Source organism: Ranitomeya imitator, chromosome 5 (genome assembly GCF_032444005.1).
Source record: "Ranitomeya imitator isolate aRanImi1 chromosome 5, aRanImi1.pri, whole genome shotgun sequence".
NCBI lineage: Eukaryota > Metazoa > Chordata > Amphibia > Anura > Dendrobatidae > Ranitomeya > Ranitomeya imitator.
In genome coordinates this window covers 105952460-105977947 of record NC_091286.1, presented here as the reverse complement: position 1 = coordinate 105977947, position 25488 = coordinate 105952460, and the positions used below count along the sequence as shown (strand labels likewise).

The 25488-nt window shown below is 44.7% G+C and overlaps 1 protein-coding gene across 1 annotated transcript in view; it reads left to right on the top strand.

Annotated features, from left to right (window-relative positions):
* The window catches only part of HEATR1 (HEAT repeat containing 1), a 115145-nt gene that overhangs the window by 77780 nt on the left and 11877 nt on the right, over positions 1–25488 (top strand). Inside the window, exons 37-41 of the mRNA XM_069769005.1 lie at positions 4436–4586; positions 6222–6380; positions 18542–18679; positions 21850–21954; positions 22176–22344. Of these exons, the coding sequence (XP_069625106.1) occupies positions 4436–4586; positions 6222–6380; positions 18542–18679; positions 21850–21954; positions 22176–22344 (722 nt within the window). The remainder of the gene's footprint in view (positions 1–4435; positions 4587–6221; positions 6381–18541; positions 18680–21849; positions 21955–22175; positions 22345–25488) is intronic.

The window sequence follows — 25488 nt, the reverse complement described above, 5'->3', positions numbered from 1 at the left end:
CGCAGGTTTCAGTTGCACATCTTTCCTTGGAGTTTTCCGTTTTGTCACACTGCTGTTGTGATTTCTGCTATTGCAGACCTGTGCCTTGATTTTCAGCAGTGCGAGCCTTGGCTATTTCTCTACACACAGGGTTGCTAGAGCCCTGGCATATCAAACGTTTCCATATCTCCTGCTCTCAGGCACTCGCCCTCCATCTCCCTGCAGCCTCCTCCGGATGCAACCATTACACTGCTCTAAGCAGAGAGAGGAGCTGCTCCTACCCACCTCACATTGCAGGGTTCGGACCTAACTTCCAGCTGGTTAAGAGTCCGTATATCCTAGCAATGTCTGCTGTGGCTCAGTGGATAAAGAATCTGACCACATATCGCAGGCGCAAAGGTTTGAACTCAGGTGCACAACAGAGAGTAGAGTTTAGTCCCCCTGTTGACAAGCCTACTGTCCTACCTTCAGGAGAACGAGCATAGAAGGACATACTTCAAGACACACTCCGTGCTGCGGCTTACTACACGGAAGCTGTTATTCTGCCTAATGCCGTCAGGTATCATGACCTAGACCGCAACACAGAATCAACTCTCTCCTATACCCTTCTCCAGGGTTCTCTCCATGCTGATTAGTCACAGGATACCGAGAGCCGATCGCTGCAGTACTCTATCCGCCATCCAGGTTTTCACACGCACCACCTTCCAGGTACAGTACGGTATTTGACACTGTTGTATCTTCAGCGGATCAAACGTATCTTGGATTGACCACTGCAGTGGTACTGGCGTTCTGTACTGTATTCAGGTAAGTCAGATGCACTCTCCTATTCCTACCGTATGATTGCAGCAGTACTCTGTCCGCTATCCAAGCTTTCGAGGTCATCTTCCAGGCACATTTACTCAATACCTGCCGTCTTTCCAGTGGTTTAAATGTGCCCGAGATGGATAGCTACATGGGTCCTGATCTTTTGCCCCAGAGTCAGGTGAGTCAGAAACTCCCTCTATCACGCTCTTAAGGGTCCTTTGCAGCATCTGCCTAGGCTCTCCTCTAGTCTCCACCCAGAGAGATGTGCTCGGTATTCATCACTTCTGGCTGGCTGCCGCAGCGGTTGCAATCCGCTTTCAGGTGAGTCAGGAGCAATTTTTACCGTGTGTTTCATGGTCAATAACAGCTATACAGAAGATCTACCACGTACCACAGGGTGGATCCCAGTGCCATGGGGGACCTCAGTTGCAGCATAAGTGGCCAGTCCACATAGGTAGGTCGGACACGCTGGCGTCAGGTACCGACTGGTAGCAGTTTTTCTTCACGCACTGGGCCTTAGTTGCGTGTTGCACTCTGAGGGCTTTTTCGTATCCGTCTGGTTATTCGGGCCTACCACTAACTCTAGGTCTTTCTGCACTATCCAGTGCATTACTCCTATCATATATTATTACATTGTTATATGTTCTGGCTGTCTCTTTCGGAGTCAGAGCCCATCTAATACCTTGACTTATGATGTTCACTGCACTATTCTAGAGGTCCTTGAACAACCTCAATATAGAGCTTCCTATTTATGTGTCAGTACTTACCTCTTCTTTCTTACAGACACTGGATTAAACCTCGATCATCTCCGGACTTTTATTTCCGACCGTGGCAGGAACAGGTTCTTCCACCTCGGATAGGAATTGGATCCTACTCTGTGCAAGCATCGTCCAGTGTAGAAGGCTGCTCCACGCCTGGATCCAATGATGGGGTTTTGGTGATAATACGTTCCTTCCTTCAGCAGGATTCGTATCTTTTTCACTGTTTTCCTCGTTTGTGTGGTGTCTTATACTTAGGTAAGTAGATCCACACACTACAATCCTCTCCCCGTTCCAGAGGGTCTGGGACGGGTAGGGTCACTCAAGTCGTCATAGGTAAGGATCTTCCCCTTGGCAGACAAGTCTTTTCTGGGGCCTGTGTACCCCTTCCTAGGGCCAACTTTCCATGGAAATTGAAATACTCCAGGTTTTCCATGGAATCCTTGACTGTCCATATCCGATTGTGCCTATCATCGCCCATCTTGTCGACATTTTCCATCTTAATCCCTGTACGCTTAAGTTTAGCTTCCTGATGGATCGGAGTCCGCGGAGTCGTCTGGTAGTCTCCGTTCTTTCTACTTAGACGGGCAAGAGATGGTCTCTTCAAACGGTTCTCCCTTTCTGAGCCGTTCTGTTGATGTAGCAGAGTCTACATTGCTGGGTTGAGATCCAGGATTTCACCCGAGGCCCCCTTCAGTACGTTCGCAGCGTTTGCTCTCTAGCAGGTCTCCAGTACCCTACTCTCAAGTCCCTTCTTGTCATTTCAAATTAATGGTCTTTTCTGGGTTTTATTTTGGAATCCTTAACCCAGCCGTTCCAAAGAGGGAAACGTTTCGGTTTCCTATATTTCCTCTCTCCTGACCTTACTGCGAACTGGACCTCTTCTCTGTCTCTGGACCCTCCGGTTTCCATATTTTCCACCGATAGTCCTCCTCTCCCAGAGAGAGGATCCCTCTAGGATACCAACGATACTAAAGTCAACCATTGAAGTGTCCGCCATGTGTGCAAAACTGTAAAGCGCTGCGGAATATGTTAGCGCTATATAAAAATAAAGATTATTATTATTATTACATTGTGCCCTGCCTTTGTTTCCACCTGGACAGCAAAGTTTACAGATGCATGGGCTAAGCTGCTCCATCAGGGCACTCTTCAAGGAGTCCAATCAGAGGAAATCGCTGTCCTTGCGGACTAATTTACTCATGCAGGGAAGTACATGGAATCCACCCCCGCGGATGCCGCTGCAGGTGCTGCTTGGACATCCAGCAATGTCGTGCCAATCCGAAGGTCCATTTTGCTTATGGCGTGACAGGACTTACCCTCTGGGAGGTCCCTCACCGCTTGTCTTCCGAGGTTTTCCGTCAGTTTGGCTCCAACTTGAACCAATTATTAAGAAGGTCATCGGAGGGACGAGTTCCCTTCTTCCTCAAACTAAACCTCGTTGTTCTCCTGGGACCGCATGTGCTTTCCTTTATTTTATGAAAGCCTTTATCCTGGTCCTCCTTTTCTTCAAGTCATTGGACAATCCTGCATTTTTGCGAGGGGCAAGTCCTTTTTCGTTTTATACCTTCTTTTCAGGCTCTCAACCACTTCCAGAGTCTGTCAGCAGTTTTGTACATTCTGTGGATCACCGGTTCAGTGCTCTGCCTTTACCTTGCCGAGGTTCTCCATAGCTCTGTCTATCATTCTTGATTCCCTTCCTTTCGTCCTGCTTGGACTCATCCTTCATAGCATTCGCTCATCATGCTACCGGGTCAGGGCGAGGTGTATCTATCCAGCTAAGGCCGCCCCTCCCCCTTTTCAGTATATGGGCTCGGCGTAGAGAGGCCCTCCGGCCTTCAAATCAACGTATGCCCGCAAAATCCAGTCAGCAAAGTTTAGATATCCGGGCCGGAGCACAGCTCCTCCTTCCAGGTTTAAGGCGTACTCTACCTGGGCAGTGGGCGCCTCCCGGCGGTGCACATATAGGGCCTCTGCCTTGCACCTCTACAGACCGATGATCGGTCCTCCACATGTTCGCGAGACTTCCATGCCTAGCTTAGGCGTATGCCGGCTTAGGTAGGAAGACCTTGCAGGTGATGGTGGTCAGTTCCTCTGACCCAGATTGGAGTTGAATGCTTTTTCCCGCCCCAGGGACTGCTTTGGGACGTCCCATGGTTTCCTGTGTCCCCCAATGAGGCGATAGAGAAAACAGGATTTTTGGTTGCTTACCGTAAAATCTGTTTCTCGGAGCCTTCATTGGGGGACACAGCACCCTCCCAAGTTGAACAGCTCTGTTTATTGTGTTATACTGTTAACGTTTGAGTTATTTGAACACTCTTTGAGTGTTTGAAACTGTTAATCTGTAGAGCGCTGCGGAATTTGTCAGCGCTATATGAATAAAGTTTATTATTATATTATTCTTTCTCTTTACACGTTACTTCTCCTACTGCTTTCTCACTAACTGAATATCCTACTTCCTGTCGGTGGGGTGTACACTGCAGAGGAGGAGCTAACTTTTTTATTTGCATAGTGTCAGCCTCCTAGTTGGCAGCAGCATACACCCATGGTTTCCTGTGTCCCACAATGAAGGCTCCGAGAAACAGATTTTACGGTAAGCAACCAAAAATCCTGTTTTCTCCGAGCCATTCATTCGGTCTGTGTCCCCCAATGAGGCGAAGGAGAAATAATGCATGCTGTAATTTAGATTCATTTTTTTCACTTGGATGAAGTGAATGCTGGTCCCTGTGTTTTTTTTTTTTTTTTTCCCCCCCCTTGAGTTTCCATATTATTGATAGGTGTGGGTGATTTAGTTATTGGATTGAGGCTTCTTTCAATACAATTTTAGTTTGAAATGTTTATCTGCATCAATTTGCTGAAATTTGCTGATGCAGTTTTTGGTATTTTATTGTCTCCAGACTGATGCCAGCTCTCCTCACTACCCTGAAACATCGGAAGGAGTTGCTTACTAGTGAGATACATCTTCTGAGCACAGTGACTGCCACCCAGAAAGTTGTGGAGACTCTCCCGCACTTTCTTAGTCCCTACCTCCAAGACGCCCTGCTTCAAGTAAGTGCATTTGTCATTCGATCACAAGTCAATTAGCAAAATTAAACTCGTCCTTGGCTTACTTTAAAGAGCATCCATCACCAAAAATCTAGTTAAAAAAAAAAAGAGAATTCTGTGTGTCACTTATTTTGGATCGATATTGTTTTTCAAAGCAGCCAATAACTATCTGAAAACCTTTTTGTTTTGTTTTTTTTATTTTATTTTCAATGGAAGTGTGCTGCCATTTTGTGGATGGCACAGTTTCTTACTGATCCCTCTGTACCACGCATGCTTCTAATGCGCATGTGTAGGCAGAGGGACGGACGCCCTGGCTCCCGGGGACATTGTGTTGCTTTATTAGGAGACTATTCCCTGTCCGTCTGCAGTCTCACTACCAATCTGCTCTGTGCTCTGATCGGTGTGATAGTGATGGACAGAGAAGCTGCAGACAGGCAGGGACCACTGTAATGTACTTATCACTGGTGAAGTGCCATGATCGGACGATGTCCCCGAGCGCCGTGCATATGGGAACACTTCCTGGTCCATCTCTTCACTAAGGAGAGAGCACAACATAACACAAAATTGGGCAGCTTTGGTTTTATTTTATTATCTTTGCTTCCCTAATTATTCCAATTCCTTGTTTTCTACATCTGCCATAATTTCAGAATTTTTTTATGTAGTGCTAAGCTAATTATGGTATTTAGCAAAGGGGCGTGGTTCACGGGATTCCCTGGGGGGGTGTCTTTAGGCTGCTCTGCTTATTTACCCTGTTAGCCATGCCCCATTGCAGAGAACATCAAAATTTGCAGCCAATTAAAAGTCCCAGATCTCTGGAGCCATATGGAGGATTTACAAATAAAAAATATATCCTCATGGGAGCAGCAGGAAACATTAAGAGCAAAATCTGACCACTTTTGACCTGGTGACAAGACCCCTTTAAAGGGACTGTCCCATCTATTTCCAAACTTCACTAGTTCTATGAAGCCAAGGATGTAAATGTAACAAAAGGAGTAGCGAAGCCAAGCAGGTGGGACGGTGTATGTAAATGTTTGGCCTTGCCTTAATGCACTGAGCGCCTGTACTTGGTTTGAACAGTCATTCTGTGCTGACAGTCACTTTTAAGGGGTTGGCCACTTTATTTTACCAAATGGGCAGAGGATTTTGTGGCACTTACTAATATATAAGTAGTACAGGCCCTCCTCTGGCTCGGCTAAGCATTTATCACTAGTCACGTTGCAAGGCTCATTAAAGGGATGAACATGGACTTAGAGGATATTATCTCTCTAGGTTGTTTTATTCTAGGAGAGAGCTAATTTGCATACTTTTCTCCCATGGAGCATTGCCTTTTAGGAATTGGCTGGTCTCTTTCCAGAAAGTCAGTGCTTCCTCCATGTTGTCCCAAGGGTGTTGCACTCAGCCAGTCAGAGACTTTTCTAAGCTGATGAGGGGCAAACACCATGAAAGGGGTCTGTAGATGTGTTTTAGCCTGTATCCTGTAAAGGGTCAGCCATTCTTCTATCGGGCGGCTACTTTTTCCAGGTGATACTTGGCATGCTTTTGGCACTTCTGCTTGTAAGTGTCCCACAGAGGGTGATAAACCCTGGACAATGTCTGGTCTCTAAAACTAACTGTTCTTGTGGTGCTCCTGCCATCTAGGTAACACGTCTGGATAAGATTGCTGTCAAGGTCGGACCCATGTCTCAGCTTTCTGTCAGGATCACAGCACTGAAGACCACCTTAGCCACAAAGCTAGCGGCCCGAGTCCTCCTCCCAGCGGTCACCAAGTGCTATTGTCATCTTCTGGACACTCGGCAGGTAAATGTGACTCTGCAGTGTGGCTATCCTTGTCTAACTACACATCTCTATGCAGCAGGGAAATTTTTCTGGACATAATGCTAATGTATTCGCTGCCCGAGGTGCAGAGGGCGCCATATTCATCATCATTTATTTGTTCTGTGTTTAGCACTTTTACTGTTCTTTTATTGAAAGGCTTAGTCTGCCCTAAACAAAGCGTTCTGCAATCAGAAAAAGAAAGAACGGCTTTACTGCCAACGGAGTATGAATCTGCCACAGGCTTTAGTAAGAAGCCATCAATACCAACTGAAAAAATCCTGATTTATGGCTTTATTGCTGCAAGTGAGTTTTGCCAAGAACTCTTAATGTGGTTTGGTATAGATTGAGTTATTAATGAGACGGAGGAAAACTGGAACAGATGAGTGTGAAGAGGGATTTGGAGAAGTAGATTTATCTCGGCAGAGAAACAAAGTGATCTGGAAGTGTTAGGTTACATTGATCCTTTTTATGCAGCTAATATATTGATACAATTCACATGAAAAGTGAAGATATCAGCAATTAGAAACAAAACAGGCATCTGAAGTAGCAAATCTGTGACCTTTCACCTGGATTTTGGCTGATTTTTTTTCTGAATGTGCAGCTGGTCAATACGAATCATGTACTAACTCTCCTTCCCTGGCTCTGCGGTGGCTGCGTTGCCCAATTCTCGGCCTGTCTGTATACGGCCTTGCCTCCTGTGTTGGTGTCTTGTCCCATGCGCTGTGGAGTCTGTGTCCATATTTTGTGGAGTCGGTATAAAATGGGCTGACTCAGACTCTGGGTCCAGTAGTACGATGCCGTATGTGATGTACGGTAAATGTTTTTATAATTTTATGAAAGTTATGAAATGTTATATAAATGTCTGTTCTGTTCCTCATCTAAGGATCTCGACTTTTAGTTGAGATGAATCTGTGCTGCACTTTATGTACATGCTCAGTAGTGAACAGTGCTGTGGGGTCGTAGTTGAGATGAATCTGTGCTGCACTTTATGTACATGCTCAGTAGTGATCAGTGCTGTGGAGTCGTAGCTGAGATGAATCTGTGCTGCACTTTATGTACATGCTCAGTAGCGACCAGTGCTGTGGGGTCGTAGTTGAGATGAATCTGTGCTACACTTTATGTACATGCTCAGTAGTGAGGCAGTGCTGTAGGGTCGGAGTTGAGATGAATCTGTGCTGCACTTTATGTACATGCTCAGTAGTGATCAGTGCTGTGGAGTCGTAGCTGAGATGAATCTGTGCTGCACTTTATGTACATGCTCAGTAGTGAGGCAGTGCTGGTGACTCGTAGTTGAGATGAATCTGTGCTACACTTTATGTACATGCTCAGTAGTGATCAGTGCTGTGGAGTCATAGCTGAGATGAATCTGTGCTGCACTTTATGTACATGCTCAGTAGTGACCAGTGCTGTGGAGTCATAGCTGAGATGAATCTGTGCTGCACCTTATGTACATGCTCAGTAGTGACCAGTGCTGTGGAGTCGGAGTTGAGACGAATCAGTGCTGCATTTTATGTACATGCTCAGTAGTGAGGTAGTGCTGGGGAGTCGTGAGTCAGGGAAATGTTTGAGTCTAAGGTTTGGCTTACCAACTCCCCTGTCCTGATGTGACCGATGCACCCTATTATTAGTGGGGTTCTTTCAGGAATTTTGCTGCAGTTCTGCAGTTAATCCATTGCAGAATCCTTCACGAATGGCAGTTGTCTTTTTTGGGATTTTTTGGTTGAGATTTGGCAATAACACCTCTATTTTCCTAGTGCTGTATAATAGCCTCAGTCTTTTGGCTTTAACAGCCATGCGTCAACATGGCTTAAAGGGAACCTGTGAAGCCTGTATGCTGCCCTAGCACCGCTTCAGGTAATTGTACACACATGGTGGAGACCTGTCAGTTACCTGGAGCAGGGATAATTTTTCCGGGCACCGCACTGGACTAGTCACAACTCTTCCTACAGTCCCCGTTTTCTCTGATATGCAGTAACGGCCAGGCTCACAGGTTGAGCAGCATGAATCAGCCAACAGAGTCCCTAATAGTTAATGGTTTTGTGCTGCATTGTTTTAATGTACTGGTTTCCATGTTGCCAGACCCCCTTCCCCCCCTAAATTCATAGCTGAGCTCTTGTAATGCTATTAGACAACTGGACAATGCCATAGGACACAGATTAAAGGGACCCTGTCAAGTTGTAGTCTGTTCTGTAGGCAGCATAGTATAGCCATGGAGAAGCCAAGTAGAAAGATATATAGTTGGATGGAAAAGATTAATTATAATATGTATTTTTATTCAAACCCCTGGTGTTAGGTCTGTTTTTGTCTGTACAAGAGTCCAGTGGGCGGTGCTACTAGTTAGTGACAGCTATCTCCGTATGCACAATCATACAGGGAAGACTGTCAGTCACTGCTTTCATTGTTCTGACCAGCCAAAATTTAATAAATCGGGTGTTCATGTAACGATGCATGAACCGGTTACCAGCCAGAATTTGCAAAGGTACAAAGAGAGAGGGCTATTAATTTCATAAAGCGTGTGAGAACATGATATGAGGGTCCTGGTTATGAAGAAAATTTTGAATGGGCAGCACAGGGATAATTAAATAAATATGTTGAGGTGGTAGGCTAATCTGAAGAATCGCGTGTTTAGGGCACACTTAAAACTGTGGGTATTGGGGATTTATCGAATTGTTCTGGGTAGTGTATTCCAAAGAAATGGTGCAGCAAGCAAGACGTTTTGGAGATGTGAATGGGAGGTTCTGATTGAGGATGGTAGACTGAGACGAGGGAGGAGATGTAGGGTGGTGCTGAACCGTGAAGCGCTTTGTGGGTGAGATTGATAAGTTTATATTGAACTCTTGAGTGGATGGGTAACCAGTGCAATGACTGGCACAAGGTAGAGGCATCGGTGTAACGGTTGGTGAGGAATATAATCCTGGCTGCAGCATTCAAGACAGATTGGAGAGGGGAGAGTTTTGTAAGAGGGAGGCCGATTAGTAGAGAGTTACAATAGTCCAGACGAGAATGAATAAGAGCAACAGTAAGAGTTATTTCAGAGTTGAAAGTAAGAAAAGGTTGAATTATAGAAATGTTTTTGATATGCAGATAACAAGAGCGAGACAGTAATCGGAAGTGGGGGGTAAATGAAAGCTCTGAATCAAGTATGACCCCAAGACAGCGGGCATGTTGCTGGGTAGTTATGGTAGAACCACACACGGAAATGGCAATGTTGGGCATAGGTAGGTTAGTAGAGGGAGGACACCCAAGAAGTTTAGTTTTTGACAAGTTCAGTTTCAGATAAAGGGAGGACATGATGTTGGAGACAGCGGTAAGACAATCACTGGTGTTTTGTAATAATGCAGGCATGATGTCATGAGTAGAGGTGTATAATTGGATGTCATCAGCATAGAGATGGTACTGGAAACCAAATCTACGGAATGTTTGTCCAATAGGGGCAATATACAAGGAGAAGAAGAAGGGGCCTAGGACTGATCCTTGAGGAACCCCAACAGTAAGGGGAAGATGAGGGGAGGAGGAGCCAGCAAAAGATACAGTGAAGGAGCTGTCAGAGAGGTAGGAGGAGAACCAGGAGAGAGCGGTGTCCTTTAGGCCGATGGAGCGGAGCATAGTGAGGAGAAGCTGATGATCCACAATATCAAATGCTGTAGAGAAATCCACAAGAATTAACATGGAGTAGTGACCATTAGATTTAGCTGTTAGTAGATCTGTAGTGAGGGCAGGGAGAGTGTAAAGAAACCGGATTGAAGAGGGTCAAGAAGAGAGTGATCTAAGAGATAAAGGATCAGACGGGAGTGGACCAAGCGTTCCAGGAGTTTAGAGATGAAGTGAAGGTTAGAGACGTGTCTATAGTTAGCAGCACAATTTTGGTCGAGGGATGGTTTTTTAAGTAATGGATGTATGATGGCATGTTTAAATGAGGAGGGAAAGATACAGGAAGAGAGAGAGGTTGAATATTTTTGTTAGGTGAGTGGTGACAGCAGGGGAAAAGAACTGGAGGAGATGTGCAGGAATAGGGTCATTGGTGCAAGGAGCCTGATCACTTCTTCTTTCATGACTGTTTCTAAGTCAGAAAGTTAGCAAGATGTAGTTGGGGAGGGAGAACAGTGCATGGTATGAGGGGGGATTGGTCTTTTTTTTTCTTCTTTGAAATAATTGGCCAGATCGTCAGCGTGGAGATCCATGCTTGGGGCTTGCACTTTTGGGATGAGTAGGAAATGAAAAGTGTCAGAGACATTTAGGATTATTGGATGGTGAGGTGATGAGGGTGTTGAAATAGGATTGTTTGGAGAGGTGAAGGGCAGTGTTGTATGTTTTAGGCATAAACTTATAATGGATGAAATCTTCGGTCAGATTAGATTTTCTCCACAGATGTTCGGCACACCTGGAGCACCACAGTAGAAGACATGTTTGTCGTCTGTGCCTAGTTGTTCTATAGCTCTGCCAAAAATTGAGTCCACTGCAAAATTTTCAGTTTGTCTGATTTTTCTCACTATAGGTATATTTTTGAGTAAAATGTAAATTGTTCTTTTATTCTATAAACTATTGACAACATGTCTTCGAAGTTCCAAGCAATAAATTTTGTATTTATTTTCTGAAAATGAGAAATGGTCAAAATACCAAAAGAATGCATTGCTTGCAGACGTCAAATAATGCAAAAAAAAAAGTTCATAATCATTTAGAAACAACAATACTAATGTTTTTAACTCAGAAAAGAGTTCAGAAATCAATATTTTGTGGAATAACCATGATTTTTAATCACCGCTTTAATGTACTTCGGCATGCTTTCCCATCAGTCTTTTACACTGCTTTTGGGTGACCTTATGCCACTCCTGGTACAAAAATTGAAGCAGTTCTTCTTTGTTTGATGGCTCATCCGCTAGACGGTTCCGTCGAAAAACTGGATTCGTTTTGTCCGTTTTTACCATCCATTTCATCCTTTTGTTTTGACGGATCAGTTTTCCATGCCTAAAAATGGGCCTCTGTTCGCACGGGATGCATTTTAGCACTGGGCAGCCCGCCATATGGCGTCATTAATAGGCTGTAGCCAGACGCTTTGTATTCCTTGTGTGAACACGCCACATACAGAGTATTTTATCTTAGTGCATTGGTGTACCACACGGCCAAACCCTTATTGAAGGCTGGCTGTTTCATTAGGTATTGCACCTGTGCATTTGTTATTTTGTTTGGGTCCGCTGCACCCTGCTTGTGCATTTGTATTGAGGCCTATTTAGACAGGTAAGCATCTTTGCCTGTTTTTTGGTGTTTTTTCTAAAAATGGGAGTCTCCCAAATGTGATTGGCTACTGGAAAATAGGGAAACCAATATATTGACTGGCTGGCTGTCTTCAGGCTGGCAGGAGTCTTTCTGGCACATTTGAGGGTGACGCCATAGGCCAGGTTTATATAGATTTGGGGCCTGTCTGGCCAATTGGCTACAAATTCCTGATTCTGAGCATTCTCAATGTTAAAAAACGGATTCCAGCGCTGGATTCCATCATACGACGTGTCACGACGGTTCCTGCGTCCATAGGCTTCCATTCTAGTCAACGACGTATGCCGCAGGATCCGTTGCGACACGTTTTCCCGACGCAGACAAAAAACGTTACATTGAACGTTTTTTTCCAGACGACGGTCCGCCAAAACACGACAGATCCGTCGCACGACGGACGCGACACGTGGCCATCCGTCATGATCCGTCGCTAATACAAGTCTATGGGAAAAAACGGATCCTGCGGGCACATTTGCAGGATCTGTTTTTTTTCACAAAACGATGTATTGCAACGGATCTGAAAAGACGGAAGTGTGAAAGAGGCCTTAGGCTACTTTCACACTTCCGTCTTTTCAGATCCTTCACAATCCGTCAATTTTTGAGAATGCGGGATCCTGCAAAAAAATTGCATTTTCCCATAGAATTGTATAAGCGACGGATTGCCATCCGTTTCCTCCATCATGCACTGGATCCGTTGTAAAATAGCTGTCCGTCGTGCTGAGCATGCCCAGAAGGATTTTCTAGTTTTTTCTAGTTTTTTCTAGTTTTTTCTTTCTTCCTTCCTTCCTTCCTTCCTTCCTTCCTTCCTTCCTTCCTTCCTTCCTTCCTTCCTTCCTTCCTTCCTTCCTTCCTTCCTTCCTTCCTTCCTTCCTTCCTTCCTTCCTTCCTTCCTTCCTTCCTTCCTTCCTTCCTTCCTTCCTTCCTTCCTTCCTTCCTTCCTTCCTTCCTTCCTTCCCAAACTATTCCTCTACTTCCACATCTCCCTGTTTCGGCCAGGCAGAACATGGAGACAGAGGTTCCCCGGCCTCTTATTAACCTTCCCCTTGATGGAGAGGCAGGCCTAGGCAGTTGGGATCCAGATGCTCCACAACGGGCAGATCTTCCACACAATGACTCCCTGTGGTATCCGGGGGACACCCTCAAAGTAGGCGGCCTCCTGCTTTCCTTCAGTGCCGCGTGGCTCTCGGTCGTTCACGACGAGTGGGTCCGCGACTTGGTTTTCTCCAGACACAAGATAAACTTCTTATCTTGTCCTCCCAGGGCAAAGGCATCAGAGTTCTTCCAAGCTATAAGCTCTTTGAGAAAAGACGGAGTTATTATTCTGGTCCCTCAAAGCGAACGGTTTCAAGGTTTTTATTCAAACCTCTTCATGGTTCCAAAGAAGGACGGAACAGTACGGTCCATACTGGACCTACAACTGCTGAACACGTTCGTCAGGGTGCGACGTTTCCGGATGGAATCGCTTCGTTCTGTCATTGCCTCCATGGGAAAAGGCGAGTTCCTGGCGTGTATAGACATCCAGGACGCGTACCTCCACATTCCTATTTTTACCTTCTCACTAAAGGTTTCTTCGCTTCGCAGTTCAGTTACCACACTTCCAATTCGTTGCTCTGTCCTTCGGCCTCACCATTGCCACCAGGGTATTCACAAAGGTCATGGCGGCTGCCGTGGCCATACTCCACACCCGAGGAGTGGTGGTACTACCGTATCTAGACGATATCCTCATCAAACACCCCTCTTTCCGCGCTTGCAAGGAGGCTGTGAACATCACAATAGATTCCTTTTCTCGCCTGCGTTGGAAAATAAACTTCAAAAAATCTTCCCCAGTACCGGCTCAGCGAATTTCCTTTCTAGGAATGATACTGGACTCATCCCAGGGGTTGGTGCTTCTTCCCCTGAAAAAGATCTCAGCCTTACAGCAGAAAGCTCAGAAGCTCTCTCAGCCTCGCACTCACTCTCTGCGCTTCAGTATGAGAGTCCTCGGCAAAATGGTAGCAGCCTTGGAGGCGGTTCCATTTGCCCTATTACACCTCCTCCGTCCCTTACAGCATGCCCTCCTGGCTGTTTGGGACAGGAACCCGTTCTCCCTTGACGTCGGTTCTTCCTTCCCCAGCGAGTCAGACAGTCTTTCAGGTGGTGGACATTATAGTCCTCCCTGAATCAAGGGAAGTCTTTTCTTCCAGTATATTGGCTAGTTGTGACAACAGATGCCAGTCTTCTAGGCTGGGGAGCGGTGTTCTTACACCACACTGCTCAGGGCCGCTGGTCTCTTCAGGAATCCCGCCTTCTGATCAACATCCTAAAAATTCGGGGAATCGGGTTAGCTCTTCTCCAATTCCATCCCTTCCTGGTGGGTCGTCCCATCAGGATTCAGTCCGACAATGCCACTGCAGTGGCATACATCAACCGACAAGGGGGAACCCGCAGCATGGCAGCCTTGAACGAGGTAGGCTACATTCTCCGTTGGGCCAAGGAAAACCACTCAATAATCTCTGTGGATTACATCCGGGAGTGGACAATTGGGAGGCAGATTTCTTCAGTCGTCAAGGCCTCGACTCCGGGGAGTGATCTCTCCATCCGGAGATCTTCCACCAGATCCGCTGTCATTGGGGCTCCCCGGACGTGGATCTGATGGCCTCACGGCTAAATTCCAAGGTTCCCGACTTCATAGATCGGTCCCACGATCCAGCCGCAATCAGGGCAGATGCACTCGTGCTCCCGTGGCATCATTTTCGGGCTTCCGTACATATTTCCCCCGCTCCCCTTTCTGCCGAGAGTCATCAAGAAGATCAGAGCAGAGGGAGTACCGGTAATCCTTATTGCGCCAGATTGGCCGGGCGTTGTGCTCGGAACTAATTCAACTAGTCGCCGATGTTCCCTGGAGATTACTCAATCGCGCAGACCTCTTTTCGCAGGGCCCCATCTACTACCAGAACTCCGAGGCCCTGTGTTTGACGGCATGGCTGTTGAGTCCTGGGTTCTAACCTAGGCAGGTTTCTCCGGAAGTCATCTCTACCATGATCAGCGCTAGAAAGCCTACACCTATTTATCATCGCACTTGGAAAACCTTCTTTTCTTGGTGCAACGACCGGTGACGTTTTTCTCTTGAATTCTCCATTCCTTCCATCCTCAAATTTTTACAAACGGGTCTGAACTTAGGTCTCGCCTTTAGTTCTCTCAAGGGGCAGATTTCAGCCCGGTCCGTTCTGTTCCAACTCAGGATTGCTAACAGATTACAAGTGAAGACGTTCATTCAGGGAGTCTCCCATAGGGTGCCGCCCTATAAGATGCTGTTGGAACCATGGGACCTTAATCTGGTCCTCGGAGTCTTGCAAGAAGCTCCTTTCGAACCTCTACAGGAGGTTTCCCTGTCTTTTCTTTCAAGGAAGGTTGCCTTCCTGGTTGCGGTCACGTCCATTAGGCGAGTCTCAGAGCTGGCGGTTCTGTCTTGTCAAGTTCCGTTCCTGAATTTTCATTAGGATAGGATGCTTTTTAGAACATCCCCGTCCTTTTTGCCAAAAGTTGTATCATCCTTTCATCTCAATCAGGAGATATTCTTACCGTCTCTCTGTCCGGACCAGTACATCGCATCGAGAAGGCCCTCTACACACTGGATTTAGTGAGAGCTCTCAAGAGATACGTCTCGTGGTCGGATGCCTTGTTTGTGCTCCCGGAAGGGCCAAGGAAGGGGTTTTCCGCTTCCAAGGCGACAACAGCAATATGGATTCGTTCAGCTATTTGGGGGTCCTACCGAGTCAGAGGTCATTCTGTCCCAGCAGGGATTAAGGCTCATTCCACTTGGTGAGTGGGTGCGTCTTGGGCCATCCGGCGCCAAGCTTCGGCAGCACAAGTTTGCAGAGCTGCGACCTGGTCCAGTCTGCATACGTTTACAAAACATTGCCATATTCATTCTCTGGCCTCGGCAGATGTGACTGTCGGCAAACGAATTTTGCAGGCGGTTGTGCCGCATCTGTAACCTGTGGGTACAAGGAGCAATTACAGTTGATTGTTCCCCACACAGGGACTGCTTTAGGATGTCCCATGGTCCTGTGTCCCCCAATGAGGCGTAGGAGAAATAGGGATTTTTGTGTACTCACCGTAAAATCCTTTTCTCTGAGCCAATCATTGGGGGACACAGCACCCACCCTGTTATCCTAACGGCTTTGGTTTTCTGTGTTTCCTTGGTTTCGACATGGTTCATCCTGGTTAAATGTTAAGCTCCTACTGCTCTTTTACCGAACTGGTTCACTTGGAGCCAGCAGGAGGGTGTATACTGCAGGGGAGGAGCTATTCTTTCTGTATTACTTAGTGTCCTTCTAGTGGCAGCAGCATAACACCCATGGTCCTGTGTCCCCCAATGATTGGCTCTGAGAAAAGGATTTTACGGTGAGTACACAAAAATCCCTATTTTTGTGCTCATGCTGCATTTTTTTTCTGCGGCGGAATCGCATTCCAGAAAAGAAGCAGCATGTTCATTCTTTGTGTGGAATCGCGGCGATTCCACACACACAGGAATGCATTGATCCGCTTACTTTCCGCATGTGGCTATGCCCACCATGCAAGAAGTAAGTGGATCATGTAAGGTTGGCACCAAGGGTGGAGGAGAGGAGACTCTCCTCCAGGCCCTGGGAACCATATAATTGTAAAAAAAAAAAAAAAAGAATTAAAATAATAAATCGTGATATTCTCACTTTCTGCCGTCCATCGCAGCGTTCCTGCTCCTCGCGATGCTTCCGTTCTCCTTGATGCTTTGAGGCAATGACCTGTGATGACTTAGCGGTCTCGCAAAACCACTAAGTCATCTGGGGTAATTGCCGCGAGGCATTATTGGGAATGGAAGCATCACGAGGAGCGGGGACGCTGCGAGGGACGCCGGTATTTTTTTAAATTATTTTTAACGTTAGATCTTTTTATTATTGATGCTGCATAGGCAGCATCAATAGTAAAAAGCTGGTCACACTTGTCAAACAAGTGTGACCAACCTGTCATTCAGTTTTCCAAGTGATGCTACAGATCGCTTGGAAAACGCTAGCATTATGCAAGCTAATTATGCTTCTAAAACGCTAGTGTTTAGCGGGAAGCGGGAAACCGCATGCCAATTCCGCATGTGTTTTTCCAGTGGCACAGTTGCGGAATTGCCGCGGAAATTTCTGCAATTCCAGACGTGTGCACATAGCCTAAATGTCTTACCTATCTCCTGCCCTTTCTAGCAGCCATGATTAACTGCAAGGCACTTTGAATAAAATGTACATAAATTCAAACACACACACACTCCCACTCCCCAAAGCTATGTCTGAATATATAGGTTTGCTCTTAGATCTCAGTAATTTGACTCTTTAGCAATCAATCTCCTAAGTTAAGACAGCAGGAGACAATAAATGGAGAGGCAAATAAACAAGTTTGCAGACCAACATGGATCATAAACCTCTTTGAGAAAGTGACATTACCTTACAACTTAAGGGACAAGCTCCTGAAGATGTATGAACTATAGACCATTTAAATATGCTTGCAGAGATGGAATTGAGGTGACGGGAGACATGTAGGACTTATGCAGCAGAGAACTATATACCTGTATGAAGAGAATAGAGATGAGCACTTTGGAAAAAATGTACTTAGAATAAGATGTACATAAATACCCCCCTACAAGCGACACATCCTCGGAATCTGGGCCTTGTGCTCTATATTATGCTTAAATCACATTAAATAGCAAAAACCTGCTGACAGATTCCATTTAAAAGAAATCTGTCACCCCCCCTTCCCCCACCCGGAATGTTTCTGACCTATTAATATGGGCATACTGATAATAGAAATGATACACTAGTACTACCTGTATGTCTCATATTAGCGGTCTTGTTGCTGAGAAATGTTATATTCTGTCATTAAACTAATGATTTCTTCCAGGCTCCGGGGCGTGCGGTACCTTGGAAAAAAAATCCCTTCTTCATGTCTTAATTATACTACTACCCCTCCCCATGCACTTCCATTCTGGCGCCGTAATTCTACTCCCTGCACTCCCTCCACCATACATACCTCTTCCTCCCTACTGTGGGCACTGCATTCTTGGATCTTCTGCACAGGCGAATAACTGTGACCTCTGGCGTGCGCACCAATAAGATGCTCCCCCACTTCCTCCCTGCACAGTCATCGTTAGGAACCAGGTGTACATCGCGATGATTGTGCGGGGAGGAAGTGGGGAGAACACGTTATCGGTGTGCACGACGGCGGTCACTGGAGTAGAAGTCGCCTACGCAGAAGATCCCTGAGATCCCTTTCTGTTTGGACGTGGACCAGTGTTTCCTAAAGTCCCGTCCTCACGATCCCCAACTGGTCATGTTTTCAGGATTTCCTTAGTCTTAGTATTGCACAGGTTAGAGAACCAGTGGCAATTTCTAATGCCTTAATGGTCAGTCATCATGGCCCCCAACACATCATGCACAGGTGATGGAATTATTAACGCATCTGAAATTGCCCCAGGTTATCTCACTTGGGTTATACCAAGGAAATCCTGAAAGCATGACTTGTTGGGAGCCGTGAGGACTGGAGTTTGGAGAAACAAGGCTCTAGACAAATGTAACTGCACAAGTGAGAATGTGCTGATATCCTTTAATCATCGAATCATAGAATATTAGAGTTGGATGGAACCTCCAGGGTCATCATGCCCAACCCCCTGTGCCTGTGCAATGTAGGATTCACTAAACCATCTCAGACAGATGACTGCTCTACAGTTGTTTTGTAAGGAGACCGATCTGTACCAGTTCTTGTCTCGGGCGTTTTGTAAGGAGCAGGTTCTGGTGGCTGAAACTAATTTTCTATCTTATACATTTTAATCAGTTTGTTAAAGAGGCATTGGTGGCCATCATTGTTTTTCTATTTAGGAAAAATGCCTTCGGTCCCTAATGGACATACTAAGGGAACACATTGCCACAATGGAGAAGCAGCAGCTGGTATCTCATCAGTCTGAACTGACAACGTTCTTCCTGAAAGCCCTGGATTACAGAGCAGAACATCCCAAGGTAATTATAATAAACTAGATGGTGGCCCGATTCTAATGCATCGGGTATTCTAGATTATATATGTATGTATGTATATAGCAGCCACATAGTATATAGCAGAGGCCACGTAGTATATAGCAAATACTACGTGGCCTGTGCTATATACTATGTGACTGCTATATACATACATACATATTGTAGAATACCTGACGTGTTAATACAGGCCACGCAGTATATAACAGTGGCCACGCAGTATATAACAGCCCAAACAGTATATAACACAGCCCACATACTATACAGGTCCTTCTCAAAAAATTAGCATATAGTGTTAAATTTCATTATTTACCATAATGTAATGATTACAATTAAACTTTCATATATTATAGATTCCTCAGGAAGGATATAATGGAACTAGAGAGAGTACAAAGGAGGGCAACAAAATTAATAAAGGGGATGGGAGAACTACAATACCCAGATAGATTAGCGAAATTAGGATTATTTAGTCTAGAAAAAAGACGACTGAGGGGCGATCTAATAACCATGCATAAGTATATAAGGGGATAATACAAATATCTCGCTGAGGATCTGTTTATACCAAGGAAGGTGACGGGCACAAGGGGGCATTCTTTGCGTCTGGAGGAGAGAAGGTTTTTCCACCAACATAGAAGAGGATTCTTTACTGTTAGGGCAGTGAGAATCTGGAATTGCTTGCCTGAGGAGGTGGTGATGGCGAACTCAGTCGAGGGGTTCAAGAGAGGCCTGGATGTCTTCCTGGAGCAGAACAATATTGTATCATACAATTATTAGGTTCTGTAGAAGGACGTAGATCTGGGGATTTATTATGATGGAATATAGGCTGAACTGGATGGACAAATGTCTTTTTTCGGCCTTACTAACTATGTTACTATGTTACTATGATTCATTATCCACCAACTGAAATTTGTCAGGTCTTTTATTGTTTTAATACTGATGATTTTGGCATACAACTCCTGATAACCCAAAAAAACTGTCTCAATAAATTAGCATATTTCACCCATCCAATCAAATAAAAGTGTTTTTTTAATAACAAACAAAAAAACCAACAAATAATAATGTTCAGTTATGCACTCAATACTTGGTCGGGAATCCTTTGGCAGAAATGACTGCTTCAATGCGGCGTGGCATGGAGGCAATCAGCCTGTGACACTGCTGAGATGTTATGGAGGCCCAGGATGCTTCAATAGCGGCCTTAAGCTCATCCAGAGTGTTGGGTCTTGCGTCTCTCAACTTTCTCTTCACAATATCCCACAGATGCTCTATGGGGTTCAGGTCAGGAGAGTTGGCAGGCCAATTGAGCACAGTAATACCATGGTCAGTAAACCATTTACCAGTGGTTTTGGCACTGTGAGCAGGTGCCAGGTCGTGCTGAAAAATGAAATCTCCATCTCCATAAAGCATTTCAGCCGATGGAAGCATGAAGTGCTCCAAAATCTCCTGATAGCTAGCTGCATTGACCCTGCCCTTGATGAAACAGTGGACCAACACCAGCAGCTGACATGGCACCCCACACCATCACTGACTGTGGGTACTTGACACTGGACTTCAGGTATTTTGGCATTTCCTTCTCCCCAGTCTTCCTCCAGACTCTGGCACCTTGATTTCCGAATGACATGCAAAATTTGCTTTCATCAGAAAAAAGTACTTGGGACCACTTAGCAACAGTCCAGTGCTGCTTCTCTGTAGCCCAGGTCAGGCGCCTCTGCCGCTGTTTATGGTTCAAAAGTGGCTTTACCTGGGGAATGCGGCACCTGTAGCCCATTTCCTGCACACGCCTGTGCACGGTGGCTCTGGATGTTTCCACACCAGACTCAGTCCACTGCTTCCTCAGGTTCCCCAAGGTCTGGAATCGGTCCTTCTCCACAATCTTCCTCAGGGTCCGGTCTCCTCTTCTCGTTGTACAGCGTTTTCTGCCACATTGTTTCCTTCCAACAGACTTACCATTGAGGTGCCTTGATACAGCACTCTGGGAACAGCCTATTTGTTGAGAAATTTCTTTCTGGGTCTTACCCTCTTGCTTGAGGGTGTCAATGATGGCCTTCTTGACATCTGTCAGGTCGCTAGTCTTACCCATGATGGGGGTTTTGAGTAATGAACCAGGCAGGGAGTTTATAAAAGCCTCAGGTATCTTTTGCATGTGTTTAGAGTTAATTAGTTGATTCAGAAGATTAGGGTAATAGGTCGTTTAGAGAACCTTTTCTTGATATGCTAATTTATTGAGACAGGTTTTTTGGGTTATCAGGAGTTGTATGCCAAAATCATCAGTATTAAAACAATAAAAGACCTGACAAATTTCAGTTGGTGGATAATGAATCTATAATATATGAAAGTTTAATTGTAATCATTACATTATGGTAAATAATGAAATTTAACACTATATGCTAATTTTTTGAGAAGGACCTGTATAACACAGCCCACGCAGTACATAGCAGCCACGCAGTATATAACACAGGCGACGTAGTATATAACACAGGCCACACAGTATATAACACAGGGCAAGTAGTATATAGCACAGCCCATGGAGTATATTACACAGCCCACGTACTATATAACACAGCAATGCATCTCTGGGAACGGAAGATGGCGGCCGGTGCGAGCGCATCGTCGGACTACGGAAGGTGAGAATAGCAGGTTTTTGTTTTTTTTGTAATTATTTTTAACATTACATCTTTTTACTATTGATGCTGCATAGGCAGCATCAATAGTAAAAAAGTTGGGGGGACACAGGGTTAATAGCAGTGGTAACGGAGTGCGGTACATGCGGCCCGTTACTGCTGGCATTAACCCTGTGTGAGTGGTGACTGGAGGGGATTACGGAGCGGGCGCCGGGCACTGACTGCAGGGGAGTAGGGGAGGGACTAATCGGACTGTGCCCGTCACTGATTGGTCGCGGCAGCCATGACAGGCAGCTGGCGAGACCAATCAGCGACGCGGGATTTCCGTTACGGAAGTTGACGACAGAAAGACGGAAGTACCCCTTAGACAATTATATATATATATATATATATAGATGCGAAAAGCTTGAAATTTCTCTGTATGGCACCCACAACCACCTGTCTGATATAAAATAGCCAGCTTATGTAATGTTAGAAGAAAGTGAGTGGGATATTGGTAATATAAGTGACGCTTTGGGTTTTTTATTTATTTTTTTCCAGAGTGCTCTGGAAGAATTAGGCACCACGGAAGGACATATCATTAACTGTTTTCTCATCATGGTCATGAAGCTTTCAGAAGCCACATTTAGGCCACTTTTCTTTAAGGTAAGACAAAATAAAATATATGTTGTGTATGTACAAGTTTCCACCCTGGCTGCAAAAACATTAATTGGCTCCTTGACATAGATTGGCCTTAATGTACAATTCCCAGTTGGCCCAGGGACTGGTTGGATGATGACAATCTTCTTATAATGCTATGGAATATGTCAACGTTCTTTAAACAATAGGAAGAGTTTGTGACCTCTTTTTCGTTCTATTTTTCACAGCTTTTCGACTGGTCTAAAACGGAGGGATCCTCAAAGGACCGACTCCTCACCTTCTGCCGCTTGGCTGATTGCATTGCTGACAAGCTGAAAGGACTTTTTACCTTGTTTGCTGGTCACCTTGTTAAGCCTTTTGCCGATATATTAAACCAGACGAATACAATGAAAACAGGTATATTATATTGTATTGAGCATTGTGTGGCTTATTCCTTGTCACTGTGCACTTACATTCCTATAAGACCCTCTTTGCCATAGCGTATGAAACATTCTTGGTTTCTAATATATTTTTATTTTCTTATTATATATATATATATATATATATATATATATATATATATATATATATATATATATATATATATATATATATATATATATATATATATATATATATATATATATAGTGGGGCAAAAAAGTATTTAGTCAGTCAGCAATAGTGCAAGTTCCACCACTTAAAAAGATGAGAGGCGTCTGTAATTTACATCATAGGTAGACCTCAACTATGGGAGACAACCTGAGAAAAAAAAATCCAGAAAATCACATTGTCTGTTTTTTTAACATTTTATTTGCATATCATGGTGGAAAATAAGTATTTGGTCAGAAACAAACAATCAAGATTTCTGGCTCTCACAGACCTGTAACTTCTTCTTTAAGAGTCTCCTCTTTCCTCCACTCATTACCTGTAGTAATGGCACCTGTTTAAACTTGTTATCAGTATAAAAAGACACCTGTGCACACCCTCAAACAGTCTGACTCCAAACTCCACTATGGTGAAGACCAAAGAGCTGTCAAAGGACACCAGAAACAAAATTGTAGCCCTGCACCAGGCTGGGAAGACTAAATCTGCAATAGCCAACCAGCTTGGAGTGAAGAAATCAACAGTGGGAGCAATAATTAGAAAATGGAAGACATACAAGACCACTGATAATCTCCCTCGATCTGGGGCTCCACGCAAAATCCCACCCCGTGGGGTCAGAATGATCACAAGAACGGTGAGCAAAAATCCCAGAACCACGCGGGGGGACCTAGTGAATGAACTGCAGAGAGCTGGGACCAATGTAACAAGGCCTACCATAAGTAACACACTACGCCACCATGGACTCAGATCCTGCAGTGCCAGACGTGTCCCACTGCTAAGCCAGTACATGTCCGGGCCCGTCTGAAGTTTGCTAGAGAGCATTTGGATGATCCAGAGGAGTTTTGGGAGAATGTCCTATGGTCTGATGAAACCAAACTGGAACTGTTTGGTAGAAACACAACTTGTCGTGTTTGGAGGAAAAAGAATACTGAGTTGCATCCATCAAACACCATACCTACTGTAAAGCATGGTGGTGGAAACATCATGCTTTGGGGCTGTTTCTCTGCAAAGGGGCCAGGACGACTGATCCGGGTTCATGAAAGAATGAATGGGGTCATGTATCGTGAGATTTTGAGTGCAAACCTCCTTCCATCAGCAAGGGCATTGAAGATGAAACGTGGCTGGGTCTTTCAACATGACAATGATCCAAAGCACACCGCCAGGGCAACGAAGGAGTGGCTTCGTAAGAAGCATTTCAAGGTCCTGGAGTGGCCTAGCCAGTCTCCAGATCTCAACCCTATAGAAAACCTTTGGAGGGAGTTGAAAGTCCGTGTTGCCAAGCGAAAAGCCAAAAACATCACTGCTCTAGAGGAGATCTGCATGGAGGAATGGGCCAACATACCAACAACAGTGTGTGGCAACCTTGTGAAGACTTACAGAAAACGTTTGACCTCTGTCATTGCCAACAAAGGATATATTACAAAGTATTGAGATGAAATTTTGTTTCTGACCAAATACTTATTTTCCACCATAATATGCAAATAAAATGTTAAAAAAACAGACAATGTGATTTTCTGGATTTTTTTTTCTCAGTTTGTCTCCCATAGTTGAGGTCTACCTATGATGTAAATTACAGACGCCTCTCATCTTTTTAAGTGGTGGAACTTGCACTATTGCTGACTGACTAAATACTTTTTTGCCCCACTGTATATATATATACATACAGTGGGGCAAAAAAGTATTTAGTCAGTCAGCAATAGTGCAAGTTCCACCACTTAAAAAGATGAGAGGCGTCTGTAATTTACATCATAGGTAGACCTCAACTATGGGAGACAAACTGAGAAAAAAAAATCCAGAAAATCACATTGTCTGTTTTTTTAACATTTTATTTGCATATTATGGTGGAAAATAAGTATTTGGTCAGAAACAAAATTATTATATATAATATAATATAATATATATTATATATATATTATATATAATATATAATATAATATATATATACATACAGTGGGGCAAAAAAGTATTTAGTCAGTCAGCAATAGTGCAAGTTCCACCACTTAAAAAGATGAGAGGCGTCTGTAATTTACATCATAGGTAGACCTCAACTATAGGAGACAAACTGAGAAAAAAAAATCCAGAAAATCACATTGTCTGTTTTTTTAACATTTTATTTGCATATTATGGTGGAAAATAAGTATTTGGTCAGAAACAAAATTTCATCTCAATACTTTGTAATATATCCTTTGTTGGCAATGACAGAGGTCAAACGTTTTCTGTAAGTCTTCACAAGGTTGCCACACACTGTTGTTGGTATGTTGGCCCATTCCTCCATGCAGATCTCCTCTAGAGCAGTGATGTTTTTGGCTTTTCGCTTGGCAACACGGACTTTCAACTCCCTCCAAAGGTTTTCTATAGGGTTGAGATCTGGAGACTGGCTAGGCCACTCCAGGACCTTGAAATGCTTCTTACGAAGCCACTCCTTCGTTGCCCTGGCGGTGTGCTTTGGATCATTGTCATGTTGAAAGACCCAGCCACGTTTCATCTTCAATGCCCTTGCTGATGGAAGGAGGTTTGCACTCAAAATCTCACGATACATGACCCCATTCATTCTTTCATGAACCCGGATCAGTCGTCCTGGCCCCTTTGCAGAGAAACAGCCCCAAAGCATGATGTTTCCACCACCATGCTTTACAGTAGGTATGGTGTTTGATGGATGCAACTCAGTATTCTTTTTCCTCCAAACACGACAAGTTGTGTTTCTACCAAACAGTTCCAGTTTGGTTTCATCAGACCATAGGACATTCTCCCAAAACTCCTCTGGATCATCCAAATGCTCTCTAGCAAACTTCAGACGGGCCCGGACATGTACTGGCTTAGCAGTGGGACACGTCTGGCACTGCAGGATCTGAGTCCATGGTGGCGTAGTGTGTTACTTATGGTAGGCCTTGTTACATTGGTCCCAGCTCTCTGCAGTTCATTCACTAGGTCCCCCCGCGTGGTTCTGGGATTTTTGC